The sequence below is a fragment of the Nelumbo nucifera genome, chromosome 4 (assembly GCF_055504915.1).
Source record: "Nelumbo nucifera cultivar China Antique chromosome 4, China Antique-T2T, whole genome shotgun sequence".
In the NCBI taxonomy this organism is placed as follows: domain Eukaryota; kingdom Viridiplantae; phylum Streptophyta; class Magnoliopsida; order Proteales; family Nelumbonaceae; genus Nelumbo; species Nelumbo nucifera.
Window position 1 is genome coordinate 14,411,292 of NC_142652.1, and position 15,790 is coordinate 14,427,081.

General features: G+C 40.2%; 1 protein-coding gene across 5 annotated transcripts in view; it reads right to left on the bottom strand.

The window, feature by feature from the left end:
- Window positions 1-15,790, bottom strand: part of LOC104608021 (phosphatidylinositol 4-kinase alpha 1-like) — a 139,209-nt gene that overhangs the window by 83,566 nt on the left and 39,853 nt on the right. For all 5 annotated transcript variants that reach the window (XR_016085420.1, XR_737043.3, XM_088902939.1 and 2 more), the window contains exons 12-13: window positions 3,091-3,624; window positions 2,603-2,962 (exon numbers count right to left, since the gene is read on the bottom strand). Coding sequence is in view for 3 of the 5 variants with exons in the window: in XM_088902939.1 (XP_088759065.1) it covers window positions 2,603-2,962; window positions 3,091-3,624 (894 nt within the window). In the remaining 2 variants the exon portion in view is untranslated. The remainder of the gene's footprint in view (window positions 1-2,602; window positions 2,963-3,090; window positions 3,625-15,790) is intronic.

A 15,790-nucleotide genomic window follows, 5' to 3' on the forward strand; every position in this document is an offset into this window, starting at 1 on the left:
CAGTCACTTAGGGTTTAGGGTTCAACAACAGTCCCTTAGAGAGCTGAATAGAGAAGAGCACAGTCGAAGGAGGGAGAAAAAAAACCGAACAGTCCCTACTCAGATTTTAGAACATTAACAGTCCATCGAAAGAGGGCAAGAAGAGAACCATAAACAGAGAAACTTCAGTTCAGTACCCAGATCACCTGAACTATGAATGGGCAGTACACTCAAGGACCCAATCTTCTCTGCAGGCCAGAACCCTTCTTTGTACATCTAGGATGTTTTTCCACAGTGTTCTTAGCCGAGCAACCCCAGAAAACATGTAGCAGAACTCTTTTCTGCGCTAGGAAGTTGAACAGTCGGCTCTCTTGTAGCAGAACCATACTCGGCAGAGGAGACTAACTGCAGAATTAGAGAATGCTTCCTCTTCCTTGTCTTCGAGCATCAGGACCATAGCTTCTACGCAGCAGTGAAGAGAGACCTCAACTGGTTGTTTTCCAGGCCTAGTCGGTCCTGATCTGATACCATGTTGAGCAGAAAAGAAGAAGAAGAAGAAGAAGAAGAAGAAGAAGAGAGAAGAGGCTGCAGACTTAAGGCCTCAAAAAGAACTGCTTCATGCGAGTGAAGCATTTGTATTTATACTATACTGGCCATACAACACAAAAGGACTACAAAATTACAAAAATACCCCTGCGGGCACTAAACCTGCGTACAGTACATATAATACACCTGTCAACATAGTGCATGTGATGAAAATTTTCTCTCAGCTAAAGCTTGGTTTGGAGAGGGCAGCACCCACAAAAAACTATAAATGGGTATACAGGAGAAAAAGGAAGAGAGGCTTGTAACACCTAGAGCTGATTCTAGGGAGACGACAATGAAGGAGAATTCACCGGTTTCTCAGGGGATGGAGGTTCAACTAACAAGGACAGTGATGGTCCTGATTCTGGTGCGATTATGAAGGTGAAAATGAATGAGTTTAAGGACAATACTTTGGGAGGTGTGTCTATTCAGAAGCTAGTAGACAAAGAGGTTTCAATCGGAAAAAGCTTGGGTCTGTTTTTTGGGGGTTGTGAAGAGTTTGCTAGGAGGGCCTTTGAGGAGTTTGAAAGGGGAAAAAGGGAAGAGAAGTTAAAGAAAAAAGTTCTGGAGAAGAAAGATGAGGCTTGGAACGAGGAAGTTTCAGATCAGGAGGATGTGTTCGTGGACAAAGACTGAGCCTCTCTGCCAGGCTTTCCAAGGTTTCTAGCTCAAGTCCAATTATGTTTGAGTCTTTGGTATGTAAGTTGGGTGTTTGTTAAGGGGTACAGAAGTTTTGTTTTGTAGGGTCTTAAGTGCGTTGGGTCTTCAGTTGTGTTCTCCTTTTGGATGATATCTTATCTTCTGTTGTATCTCCTTTTCCTTTTTAATGAAATTTGCTCTTTATTATTCAGAAAAAAAAAACCCAGTATGCAGTTCTGGATGGGTGGTAGTACTGAATGTGTTAACCTGGATACAGCAATGATAAATGTGTGTGTGTGGGGGGTGGACCAATCTTCAAGAGTCAATCAGTCAACAGGAGTTTTAAATAAAGATTTCATATAACACATGCCAGAGAAAAGCTTGTTCCTGAAAAACTAGAATAAGTTTTAGTTGAACAGAAGCTACTGTAAAAACATAAAGAATAAACAGAGCAACCAGTCTAGATAACTAGAAGTTTATACATAGTCTTCTAATATGTCTAAGTTCCAAGCCAACAGGTTAGACGTTGATTTATTGACCAGCACATCAGAAACTGCAAACTGTTAATCATGGTTTGTGATTTCGACGTCGATGGATATTCTGCCATGTAGAGATAGAGAAATTTCAGAGATATTTTGCTAAGATTGGAAAATATACAAAATCAGGAAAGATTTCTAGAAACATGGAATTAATTATTAATCCTTCAAGGAATCATTAGAGTAAATATAACTGTGCACTTAAGGCTCAAAAAAACCATAACAAAGAACTGTATAAATCAAATAGGAGTAAATTAAGAGACTTTATTGGTATCTTTGCCTTTATCTCCATTTTAGTCTTTTATCCATCTTCTCTTCATTAAATATGTCAATTACTTGCCATTTTGACCTTTTTTTTCTTTTTTGGTTTCTATATATTTTGATTAATTTGAGAATATTCTTTTGTAGTTATATGCATTTTACTTCTTTTAAATTATAGTGACTTAGTAAGTGAATAATATCAAACTAGTAAGCGAATAGTTCAATCATCAATTCCCCATGGTCCTTTTAAAAAATTATAATGATTTTAACGAAATATGAAAAGTTAATAATCATTTTGCAATATTGCCGACATATCAGAAAAATATCGGAGGTATTTGAAAAAAAAAAGAAGATTCCCAGAAAATTTCATATCACCACCTCGCAAAATAGGGATATTTTGGGGATATATCGCCAAGATCGTCAATATTACGAACTATGCTGTTAATAGATTACCATATTAAATATTGATTTATGCATTTTTGACAAGATTAGTGAATAAAAAACATGCTTCATAACAAATGCAACGTTTAAAGAAGACTTGGTTAAATTTTAAAATACAAAAGCAGAGACAGAAAAAGATAAACAATTGAACCATTCCTGACCTCAAAGCGATCAATAAAAAAACCAAGCCATAATCTATGAGCAATTATTCCTTGAATAGGATCCTTATCAGGCTGAACTACTGGCTCTCCTGGAAACAGGTGAGGCCTCAATTTCGCAGCAGGTCCAGAATACCTCACATCAGATGCAAATAAGCCACGCTTTGTATCTATTGTCCACAACCAGGCATCAACAAGCTCCGCAAGGACAAGTGAACCCAATTGTGGAGCAGCAGAGACTAACCATGTCCAAACAAATATGCCAATCTCCATTGCATCGGGTGTTGAAATGTAAGCTGGGCACCAGCAAAGGAGTCGTAAAAGCTGTGAGAAGCCCTCCATATTTGGCTTTGAATCAGAAGCCTGAAAAAAAAATGTTACCACACAGCATTTAGTAGAAAAACAGAGATGAGGAACGAAATTGTCCATGCTGAGAAAAAAAAAGCAAGTACAAGCTGGTATGAGGCATTAATATGATAATAAAAGTTTACCAGATCCGAGAGAAGTAATGCAGTAGCCTGGGAACATGTTTCACGAAATGATGTCTTATCCAGCTCTCCGCCTTTCTCAGCAACATTGACAAATTGTTGAAGTTGCCGCACAAACTTCATAAGAAGTAGCTCATTGAATGATTCACTTTCAGGTTGTAATTGTTGAGGAGACACTCCTGATTTTAGCCTTTGAAGCCCAATGCCAAGACCTATGACCGTTGGTGGAGTTCCAGGTTGAAAACCACCAATGCTGTTATACAACCTTCTCATGCCAGCAATTTCCCCAGCATGGTTGCACTTAGCTGTTGCACTGACTATACCCGTGGAGAGAACCTCCAAGTTGAAAGCTTCAGTCAATTTTAAGTTTCCTCCCGAAGCTGCAGCTGCAGCAGCCATAACTGCAGGGATGTTAGCTGTTCTTATGCCTACCCAGCAATCATTTTTTCCAGTACCAATCCGCATCTCAGATAAAAGGGAAACAACATCAGTTGCAGGTTGTCCTCTCTGCCATGTATTTGCTTTACAAAGTTTTTCCTGGAGGAAACAATTGGAATCAAACCAAACTCAAAATAATACCCAAAAGAAAAAGAGAAACACTATCAAAACTGAAATATATGTGTAGAGAAGATGGGCCAAATGGCCCATAGGATGTTTGTCATTTTTATCCTTTTATGTTCTTTGCTGTAATGGGCCTTAATTTGGGCCTTTCTTTCTCTTATGTTGAGTTTTTTAATTTTCTGCCCAACCAAGGGCCTCTCTGTAAATTACCAAAGTTTAAGTTAATGAAATAGGATTAGGGGTGTAAGAGGAGATTATGTTCGAAATCTCTCTCTGAACCCTTATTGCCGTCACCTTCTTCTTCCTATTCTCTCTTCTTGAAACCTGATTTCTGCTACTTTCAATCGATTCTCTGCAATATTTTAAACAGTCCTTTCATTTCAAAAAGCTGTTTTTCTTCTTGGTATCAGAGCAGGCTCTTCTTCTTCTCTTTTTCACCTCTTTTTTCCCATACACAATGTGTATGGAGAACCGAATCAGATGAATAGTTAAAGAAGCTTGTTTCAGCCCAGTTGTTAGTGGTTTCTGGAGAGATGGGGACTGGTTTTGTCGTCCTCCTAACAGTTTCAAGTGTGTTGCCCGAAACCCTAATTTTCTGGAGAAATCTGATTGCGGGCCCCATAGGGAGTTTGACCTGGGCGCTCAGTGACTAAAAGACTTCTTATTCTTCATCTTGAAGATCAATTCAAGTTGCTTGGTGTTTTGTGGAGTCTACAAGGTGCGGCTGAGTTTTCTCTGTTTCTCCCGGGTCCCGGGTGTGACGCAGTTAGCAGGTACGACTGCATAGAGGTTGACTCACAACACAATTTTTCTCCTGTCTTCATTGATTGTTATTTGAAGTTATTAGAAGTTATTTTTGAAGTATTATAAGAAGATGGACCCTTCAGAAGTTGAAAACAAGCATGTTGCTGAATCCGGACAGGTTCCGGGAGCCTCTGTTGACTCTTTGCTGATTGTGACCATAGTCAAGCTAGATGGAACTAATTATCTGGCTTGGTCACAATCAATAAAAATTCATATATGCAGTAGAGGCAAATGAGGTTTAATCTCCAGGAGCAAAAAGGCTCCCCCGGAAGATGACCCATCCTATAAAATGGATGCAAGAAAATTATATTGTAATTGGATGGCTTGTGAATTCAATGCAACCACAGATTAGTCAACACTATTTGTGGATGAATTCAGCAAAGGAAATTTGGGATAGTGTTGCTGAAACCTATTCCCAGAAATTAAATGTAGCCAGAGCATACAAGTTGAGGAGTGATGTGAAGAATTTGAGACAGGGGGAGAAAACCTTTAGTTGTTTATTTCTCAATACTGAAGTCTCTATGGCAAGAAATTGATTTGATAGAAGCTGTAGCCTAGGAAACCACTAATGATGCCGAGACATACAGGAAACTTGTTGAGAGAAATAGGGTGTTTGAGTTTTTGACAGGGCTGAATCCAGAATATGATCACAAAGCAGAATATCTTATCCAAGGATAGCGTTTCATTGTCTCAAGCCTATGCCATGGTAAGCAATGAAGAAAGCAGGAGACTAGTCCAAGTTCAAGGGGCTAGTCTAAATAATCACCTTGCTAAAATGGGAGTGAACCTAAGGGAGTTATAGGAAACCCAATTGGCTCAGGGAAGAAAGAAATTGTTTGTGAGTACTGTAAGAAACCAAAACACACTAAAGACAAGTGTTGGAAATTGCTTCCGGAGCTTCTTCCACTTCGTTTTCAAAAGAAATCTGCTAATATGAAGGCAGGGAGTGCCAATATTGCTGCTAGTCCAGATAGTGACAGATGTTAACTAAAGAGAAGACTGTTAGTGAGCAATTAGTAGCTATGAAGGCAGAGTATAAGAAGTTTGGAAGGATGATCAGTCACCTAGAGGGTGTGGCCTCTTCTTCCAATACTCCAAGAAATTCAACCTCTTCTGCATTTGCTCATTCAGGTATACGGGCTTCTACCAATCATGCAACTATCTCAGGTAATCGTAGGATCCCTTGGATTATTGATTCTAGTGCTTCTGATCATATGACCAACCTTTCCACTTTGTTTGTTTCTTATGATTTACTTCTTGGCCGTGACAAAATCACCCTATTCGATGGATCTCTTGCTCCTATCTCCGGCAAGGGAACCATCAAGGCTACAGATTCCTCGGTACTTCCTTCTACTCTTCATGTACCCAAACTAAATACAAATTTGTTATCTGTAAGCAACCTAACTAAGTCTTTGAACTGTTGTGTAACCTTTTTTCCTTCCTACTATGTTTTTCAAGATCTAGAGTCTTAGAAAGTGATTGGGAGTGGCCATGAGGCGAATGGAATATATCTGTTGGACACTCCTGGACAGAGCCATGGACAACCTGAAAAAGCTGCTTCTGGATCTACATCTTTAGAGTCTGTCAGTCGAGTCATGTTATGTCATTTTCGTTTGGGTCATCTTTCTTTTACTACATTAAGTCATTTATTCCCAGAACTATTTAAGGGCATTAATTTGTCCAATCTTCATTGTGAGTCTTGTGAGTTGTCAAAACATTGTAGAAGCAGTTATCCTTTGAGTAATAAAAGATCTTCTTCTCCATTCCATATTGTGCACTCTGATGTGTGGGGGTCTTACCACTTACCTTCTATGGGTGGCTATAAATATTTTATCTTGTTCATTGATGATTTTTCACGATTCACTTGGATATTTTTTATGAAGTTCCCAGACTTGTGAGGCAATTCCATGGATTTGTTCTAACCCAGTTTGATACCAGAATTAAAATTTTCAGATCCGACAATGCAAAAGAATATTTTGAGAAAAACCTAACCTGTTATCTCACTGATTTGGGGGTTATTCACCAAAGCTCCTGTGTTAGGACCCCAGAATAGAATGGAGTTGCTGAAAGAAAAAATCGGCATATTGTTGAAGTTGCAAGAATTATCCTATTTGCCTCACATGTCCCTACAAAATTTTGGGGTGATCTTTTTCTCACTGCAACCTACCTAATCAGCCGTATGCCATCCAGGGTTTTGGGGTTTAAGTCTCCCTTTAGTCTTCTTCATCCAGGCAAGGATCTTTTTCCTATTCCACTCCGTGTCTTTGGCTGCACTTGTTATGTACATATCCCAAGAGTCCAGAGACATAAATTTGAACCAAAAGTCAACAAATGTATTTTCCTTGGTTATTCCCCCACACAAAAGGGTTATTGTTGTTTTGATCCGAAGACTAGAACTTGGTATGTCTCAATGGATGTCACCTTTGATGAGCTTTCTTCTTTTTATGATTCTTCTCAGAAGAGGCATTGTCCAAAGGGGGAGAATTTGTCTCAGCTATTTGCCTCGTCAGTCAATTCTCATTCCAGTGTTCCTATCCCTCCTCCATTAACTCCTCGTCCTCTTTAGTCCCAGGTTGTACCAACGGCAAAGAACTAAAAGTGAGCAAATTCTTTCCCCTACACCACATGAGCCTCCTGCACTTCCAGCCACAGAAGAGACAACAAGTACTGATACAGCCCCTTTGGAGCCATCCTTTCCAAACCTTGATATTCCTATTGCTATCAGGAAAGGAAAAAAGGAAGTGTACTGCACATTGCATTTCCAAACACCTTTCTTATAGTTTGCTCTATCCTTCATATTTTGGCTATCTTTCTTCTGTTGCTTCTAACCCAATACCCAGGTCTGTGTCAGAAGCTCTTACTATTCCAGAATGGAGGGATGCTATGAGAACAAAAATTGATGCCCTGCACAAGAATGACACTTGGGAAGTGGTTGATTTACCTGAAGGTAAGGAACCAGTAGGCTGTAAGTTACCATCAAATATCATGCTGATGGCACAATTGAAAGGTACGAGGCTAGGCTGGTTGCAAAAGGTTATACACAGACATATGGGATTGACTATTTGGAGACCTTTGCACTTGTTGCCAAGATGACTTCTGTGAGAGTTCTGCTATCTCTGGCTGCACACTCAGACTGGCCACTTTACCAGCTAGATGTAAAGAATGCATTTCTGAATGGAGAGTTACATGAGGAGGTTTATGTCTCTTCCTCCAAGGATGTATGAAACAGATATGAAAGGGAAAGTCTGCAGGCTGAAGAAATCTCTTTATGGACTTAAACAGTCCCCTAGGGCATGATTTGAAAGGTTTAGGGCTGCCCTTGTTAACTTTGGCTATGTACAGACTCAGTCTGATCATACCCTCTTTGTGAAGAGGAGAGGATCTTTGGTAGTTTATCTGATTGTGTATGTTGATGATATTGTTGTGACTGGTAATGATGTATCAGGGATTAATGATTTTAAATCTTTCCTTCATACAGAGTTTGAGATCAAAGATCTGGGGGAATTGAGATACTTTCTTGGCATAGAAGTTGCTCGATCTAAGGATGGGATCCTTATCTCTCAGTGAAAGTATGTATTTGACTTGCTCTCTGAAATAGGGAAGATGGGTGCTAGACCAGTTGCTACTCCTATTGATATGAGTCATAAACTCTCTGCCTTAGATGGAGTATTGTTGAAAGATAAAGGAGCCTTCCAGAGGCTACTTGGGAAACTTCTCTATCTATGCATGACTCGGCCAAACATTGCATATGTTGTCAATTGCATTAGCCAATTCTTGCATGCTCCTAGGGACACTCACATGGTAGCAGCAGAGCGAATTCTGTGTTACTTGAAGGGTTCTCCTGGAAAGGAAATTCTATTTGCTAAGCATGGTCATATGAAACTTGAAGCCTACATGGATGCGGATTGGGCCAGAAATATTGATGACAAAAGATCTACCTCTAGATACAGTAGCTTTACTGCAAGTAATATTGTCTCTTGGAGGAGCAAGAAACAATCAATTGTTGCTAGATCTTCAACCAAAGTTGAACACAGAGCCATGGCTCATGGAGTTTCTGAACTGCTGTGGCTTCAGTCCTTGATGGAGGAACTGGGTATTGAGCGTGACAAACCATTGATGTTATATTGTGATAATCGGGTTGCCATCAACATTGCTCACAATCCAGTGCAACATGACAAAACCAAATATATTGAAGTTGACAAACATTTCATTCGAGAAAGAGTGCCTTCTAGAGAAGTGTGTCTACCTTTTTGATTTCCTCACCAAGGGCATTCCCAAGGCTAAACTTCAGCATGATACTGGCAAGCTTGGCATGATTGACATCTATGCTCACCTTGAGGGGGAGTGTAGAGAAGATGGGCCGAATGGCCCATAGGATGTTTGTCCTTTTTATCCTTTTATGTTCTTTGCTGTAATGGGCCTTAATTTGGGCCTTTATTTCTCTTATGTTATGTTTTTTTAATTTTCTTCCCAACCAAGGGCCTCTCTGTAAATTACTAAAGTTTAAGTTAATGAAATGGGATTAGGAGTGTAAGAGGAGATTATGTTCGAAATCTCTCTCTGAACCCTTATTGCCGCCACCCTCTTCTTCCTCTTCTCTCTTCTTGAAACCTGACTTCTACTACTTTCAATCGATTCTCTACAATATTTTAAACAGTCCTTTCATTTCAAAAGGCTGTTTTTCTTCTATATGAATAGTAAAGTATGAACTTGTGTCTAGAGGCTAGATCTCTGATTCTTACGGTTTTATGATCATGGGATCTGATTTAGCTTCTTCTTGCTTAGAAAGTCCAATTTGGCTTAACTGTAGGCTATGTTTGAAGGAAAAGGTAGGGAAAGGAAGGGAAAGGTAGGGAAACCTTCTGCCTCAAGTTCTTTAAGCGTCAAGCTTCTGACCTTTCTTCAAACTCTCATCGTCTCTCTTCTGCCTCATTTCTTTCAGGTTCGAACAGAGAGTCTTCCCACCTAGAGCAAATGGACGATCATCAGATAGCAGTGCCAAATAGCATTGGAAGGAAGGATTCAGAGGAACTAGGAATAGCAAAATTCACTAGTTCTCCGGGGATCAAAATAAAATGGGAAAGTGGAGAAAAAGAGGGGCTAGCTGAGGAAGATCATGCTAGAAATAAGGGTACACAGGAAATAAGAGGGAAAAAGGGATCCAAAAGGGAATTAAAAAGGCTGCAATGGGGACTTATGGATCGAAGCTCAGGGTAGAATAGATTGAACAAGGGAAATTCCACAAGAAAGTCTCAATGAAAATCCTAAGCTGGAACATCAGGGGTTTGGAAGGTTAGCTCAAAAGGACTCTAGTGAAAGAAACTCTGAAAAGAGAAAACCCAGACAAAATCATTTTGCACGAATCAAAGAAAGAGGTAATAGACAAGAAACTTATAAAAGCCATTTGGGGGATAAGGGAAAGAAATGGACATCTTTCATGCAGTGGGAACTTCAGGTGGCATTATTTTAGCTTGAAAGGAAGATGATGTTTTGGAATGGTAGAATACTGATGTATTTCATTCTATTGCCAATCGACATATTTATACAGTAAGTTGTTGGAATAAATAGAAAGAAAAGAAAATAGAAAGAAGAGAAAATAGAAAGCACAAAAATAGAAACAAAAAACTTTCTAAATTAATCCTTCCACAATCCTAGGAATATATACAATTCTATTTTTACACAACTACCAAATATAGATCTGCACCAGTAACCCCATGTTTTCCAACACTCCCCCTCAAGCTGGTGAATAGAGATCCTCCATTCCCAGCTTGGCTATAATTCTTTGAAAGTCTATACTATTGAGCCCTTTGGTAAGTACATCGGCCAGTTGTCCTTTTGTAGACACATAGGGAGTGCAAATCAACTTGCTGTCCAGTTTCTCTTTTATAAAGTGTCGGTCAATTTCGATGTGCTTCGTCCTGTCATGTTGAACAGGATTGTGAGCAATATTGATGGCTGACTTGTTGTCACAATATAGTTTCATAGGCTCTTCTCGTAGAATCTTCAGGTCTTCTAAAATTATCTTCAACCAGAGTAATTCACACACTCCTTGTGCCATAGCCCTGAATTCTGCCTCTGCACTTGACCAAGCCACTACATTTTGCTTCTTACTCCTCCAAGTGACTAAGTTTCCTCCCAAGAAGGTACAGTAACCAGAAGTGGACCGTCTATCTACTGGAGATCCTGCATAATCGGCATTTGTATATGCTTCAAGAGCCAATCCCCCATTTCTTTTGAATAAAATTACTTTTCCTAGATTGGCTTTCAAATAGTGCAGAATTCGATGAGCAGCCTGCAGATGAACTTCTTTAGGATTATGCACAAACTGACTTATTACACTTACAGCATATGCAATATCCGGTCGTGTATGTGCAAGATAAATGAGTTTTCCAACTAGTCTTTGGAACATCTCCTTGTCTACACTTGCATTCTCGTTGGCTTCACCAAGTTTATGATTGGGATCTATAGGCGTGGAAGCTGGTTTACATGCCATATTTCCTGTTTCTCTCAAAAGATCAACAACATACTTTTGTTGAGAGATAAAGATGACTTGTTTAGAATGTGCAACTTCAATTCCGAGAAAATACTTTAGTCTCCCCAACTCTTTTATCTCAAATTCTCTGGCAAGGCAGTTTTTCAATGCTTCCTTCTCCTTTTTATCATTCCCATTAACGATTATATTGTCCACATAGACTAATAGTGCAGTAACTCCCCCTGAGGCTGTGTGTTTGATAAACAATGTGTGGTCACCTTGACTTTGCTTGTAACCTGTACTAAGCATCACCTTCGTAAACCTTCCAAACCATGCTCTCGGAGATTGTTTGAGACCATATAGTGCTTTCTTCAACCTACAAACTTTGTTCCCTTTAATGCCTTCTTCGAAACCCGGTGGAATGTCCATGTATATCTCCTCTTCTAGATCACCATGGAGAAACGCATTCTTTACATCAAACTGTTGCAAATCCCAATTATAGTTAGCAGCCAATGACAGTAACACCCTTACTGTATTCATTTTAGCTACTGGGGCAAAAGTCTCCTGATAATCTACCCCATAAGTCTGTGTATATCCCTTGGCTACCAGTCGTGCTTTGTACCTTTCTAATGACCCATCAGATTTGTACTTAATTGTGAACACCCATTTACAACCTACCGTCTTCTTGTTTCTTGGTAGATCCACAACTTCCCATGTGTTGTTTTTTTCTAGTGCCTCCATTTCCACTCTCATGGCTTTTCTCCACTCCTTATTAGAAAGTGCCTCGGCTAGAGTATTAGGAATTGGAATGGTGTTAAGGCTGGCTAGAAAACTTTTATGGGATTTAGAGAATCTTTGGAATGATACAGATTTGGCTAAAGGGTACAATGGGCGTTTGGTACATTCTCTGGTTCCTTTTCTCAATGCAATAGGTAGGTCATACTCATACTCAGACTGTGAAGGTGTAGGTTCAGGTTCTGAGCATCCCTCAATTCTAGGATTAGGAGTTAAATCTTGGACTTGCACAAGTTGAGGATCTGGATTTCTTCTCCTAGAGTAAACCTGCATATATCTCACATTATCATGCACATCATTCGTGGGGTTAACAGTGTCCGAATTTGGTTCAATGGTCGGGTTGTTTGACTCTTGTTGAGACTTGGGAATGTGGGGCTCAGAGGAATGTGACTCAGAGGAATGTGATTCTTGACGATTGGATGTTTGTGAGGAGGGTAATACATCTAGAGAGAGTAGATCCGAGGCCTTATCTTCCATTAATGAGGGCTCCCCCTGAAGATAAGGTTGAGTGAAAAAAGATTTTCCTTCCTCAAATGTGACATCGATGGAGGTGTAGAATTTTCTGGTGGCTGGATGATAACATTTATAACCTTTCTGAGTTGGGGAATATCCCAAGAAGACACACCTAATTGCTCGTGGGTCTAATTTTCCCTTATTATGGACATGAACAAAGGCAATGTAGCCAAAAATTCTTGGTGTGAGATTATTTGAGGTTCGAATATCAGGGTAAAATTGAGAAAGGACTTGTATTGGGCTTCGGTTGTCAAGAACTTTAGATGGTAGTCTATTTATGGTGTAGGTAGCAGTAAGGACAGCTTCCCCCCAATAATGTTTTGGCACCTGATTTTGAAAGAGAAAGGCTCAAGTGGTTTGCAAAAGATGGCCATTTTTTCTCTCAGCTATCCCATTCTGTTGGGGAGTGTTAACACAGGAGGATTCATGCACAATGCCTTGTTTTTAAAAAAAATGGGGACAAATTCTGATTAAAATAATCTGTAGCATTATCAAATTGAAACCTTTTAATTCTCACACCAAACTGAGTTTGGACCATGTTATGAAAGTTGGGAAGAATCGTACCCACATCAGATTTAGACTTAAGAAGAAAAATCCATGTGACCCTAGTGCAATCGTCAATAAAGGTGACGAACCATCTAGAACCAGTAATGTTGGGAATTTGAGAAGGGCCCCATATATCCGAATGAATCAAATCAAAAGGAGTTGAAGATCTTTTATTGCTAATTGGGAAAGAAACCCTTTTGTGCTTAGCAAGTTCACAAACATCACAATGAAAAGGTTTTAGCATCAATTCCTTTAAACAAGGAAGCATTGTTTTTAAAACAGGAAATGAAGGATGACCGAAACGGAAGTGATGACGCCAAATTAAATCTTTATTGGAGGTAGATAAGAATGACTCGTGTGTGACATGCATAACAATGTGAGATGGTTTGCTGGTTGCTTCAAGGTAGTAGAGTCCATCCCTTTCCTTAGCAAGTCCAATCTTCTTCCCCGAAATCTAGTCCTGAAATACACAATAAGAAAGAAAGAAAACAACATTGCAGTTCACATCCTGGGTGAGTTTATGTATAGAGATAAGGCTAGTGGATAACTCAGGAACATGAAGCACATTTTTAAGTAATAGGGATGGAGTAATTTGAATATTCCCAATCCCTGCCACTGTGGTGAAAGAACCATCAGCAACCGAAATTTTTCTATTACTAGGACAGGGTGTATAGGTGAGAAAATGTAGTGAAGAGGGTGTCATGTGGTCAGTAGCTCCAGAATCAAGAATCCATGGAAAAACACTAGCCGAGGCATGTAATCCTAGAGATAAAGACTCACCTGAGAGAGCAAGAGAGGTAAAACCATTTCCTGGTTTCAAGTAACCCCACGTTTTCCAACAGATATAGATCTGCACCAGTAACCCCACGTTTTCCAACAGATGAGCTATCAGGTTTGGAGATCAATAAAGGAGATTTCTCAGTCTCAGTCTTATTCACCAACTCTAAAGATGGGTTCAGTTGGATTCTAACAGGGGTATATGGTCCTAATTCCCCCTCAGAGAGAGATTCTGGGAGGAATTGGATTCTTTGCATGAGGACGAAGGCATTTCATGGTGTGTAGCAGGAGACTTCAATGTCATAAGGTTTAGTCAAGAGCACTCCAATGGTAGAGCCCTAACTAGAACTATGAGAAATTTTTCCAGCTTCATTTCCAGACAATTTATGCGATATCCCTCTCAACAATGGTCTTTTCACCTGGTCGATTATGCAAGAAAACACAGTAAGTTGCAGACTTGATAGATTTCTTTTCTCCCAGGACTGGGTGGAAAGATTTCCCAATCTGACCTAGGAATTATGCCCTCGTTGCATTTCAGACCACTGGTCTATCATGCTGAACGCTGATTTAATCATTAAAAGAAAGCCCCCTTTTAGACTGGAAAAATGGTGGACCTCTCACAAGGACTTTAAGATTGTTTGATTGAAGTCTTTGTATGTATGAATATCCGGCTGATAAGAGTTCTTATTAGCCTATACTTAAGTTTAAGTTGTCCTGTACTGGGCCTTTGTTAATGGGCCTAATCCTGTTTAATGTTTTAAGTTGTCTGGGCGTCCCATCACTAATCAGGGGCATTCTAGTAACTTCCTGTATCATTGTACTACATCATAATATAAATAATAGTACTGTCGACTGAGCAGTGCAGTTCGACATTCCAGCATCTCTTCTTCTTCTTCTTCTCTTTTCTGCTACTTCGGCTACAGTAATTTAGCTTTCATGGTATCAGAGCATTAGCTTCTTCCTAGTTTCAACCGGCACACACTCTCTTCTCTTGCTGTCTTTTCATCTTCTCTCTTCCTTTTCTGGGTTGCTGCAGTGAAGACCTAGGGGTGTAAGAGAGTAAAGCAAGTTCGAACCTAGGGTTTCTCTTGGTTGTAGGACTCAAGGGAGGTAAGACCCAGAAGTAGATGTCCTACTAGGTTATTTCCAGCAAATAGTAGCTATTTGGCTACTAAGAGAGGTCTGTGTAGGACAGACCTAGTTGAGGACTGATTTCAGCAGTCCTAGCACTAGCCGAAAGGGGCTTAGCTACTTCTACAGTTGCAGCTTCAGTGCTCCAGCAAGACTCGCACAGACTTAGATTATTCTACAGAGCCACCGTTCACTTGCTACTGTTGCAGCCTCGAACTGTTCACTCGCTTCTGTATCCGAACTGTTGCAGTTTTTGGTTCAGCCCAAGTGAAGTCCATCTAGTGTTCTACCAGCACTGTGAACACTTCTACCAGCATAGCAATGTGGCAAACAGCTCCAAGTTCAGGGTGGTTATCAGTCCGAAACCCCTCACCACTGCTATGAGATTACCTAGGGAGCTGCCAGCTCCAGATTGTTCAGCACTGTGAACCCTAGTTGAGGACTGATGTCAGCAGTCCTAGTATTGGCCGCAAGGAAGGGCACTCTCTTTACAGTTGCAGTACTTGAAGTTCAAGTGGAGTCTGCATAGCACAATAGTTGAGAACCCTTAGCTTCAGGTCGGTTACCAGCCCAGAACTCCTTGCTTGCTGTTGTAATTGAACTGTTTCAGAACTGTGACAGTCTCGGCAAGTCTGAAACTGTGTCGAGCACTGTCAGAACCTGCTGTGATCACTTCAGCTAATCAAATCTGCTCCAGAACTGGTTCAGAACCTTCAGAACTGCTTCGGCTAGTCTTAATCAGTGTCACCTACACAGTGGCTGCAGTCAAGATGTCTTCAATACCCAGAGATGTTTCTTCTAGAGATAACAGACCTGCGGAAAGTGGGAATTTTATCACCAGCAACAATGATGACAACTCACAAAATACACCAACAGTGTCTTCTTCTCCTATGGGACAGGTTGCTGATTCCTCTGGAACTGGTACTTTGGGCTTCACTGCTAGTGAGGTTGAGGTCCTTAGCAGGGCATTAGCCCGTCTAAGAAATAATTCTTTTGCTTCTACATCTCTTGCTAGATCAGGTACAGCCTCTGCCTTCAGTGCCACTGGCTCTATTGACTCTACTTCTTGGGTTATTGATTCCAGTGCTACTGACCATATGACAC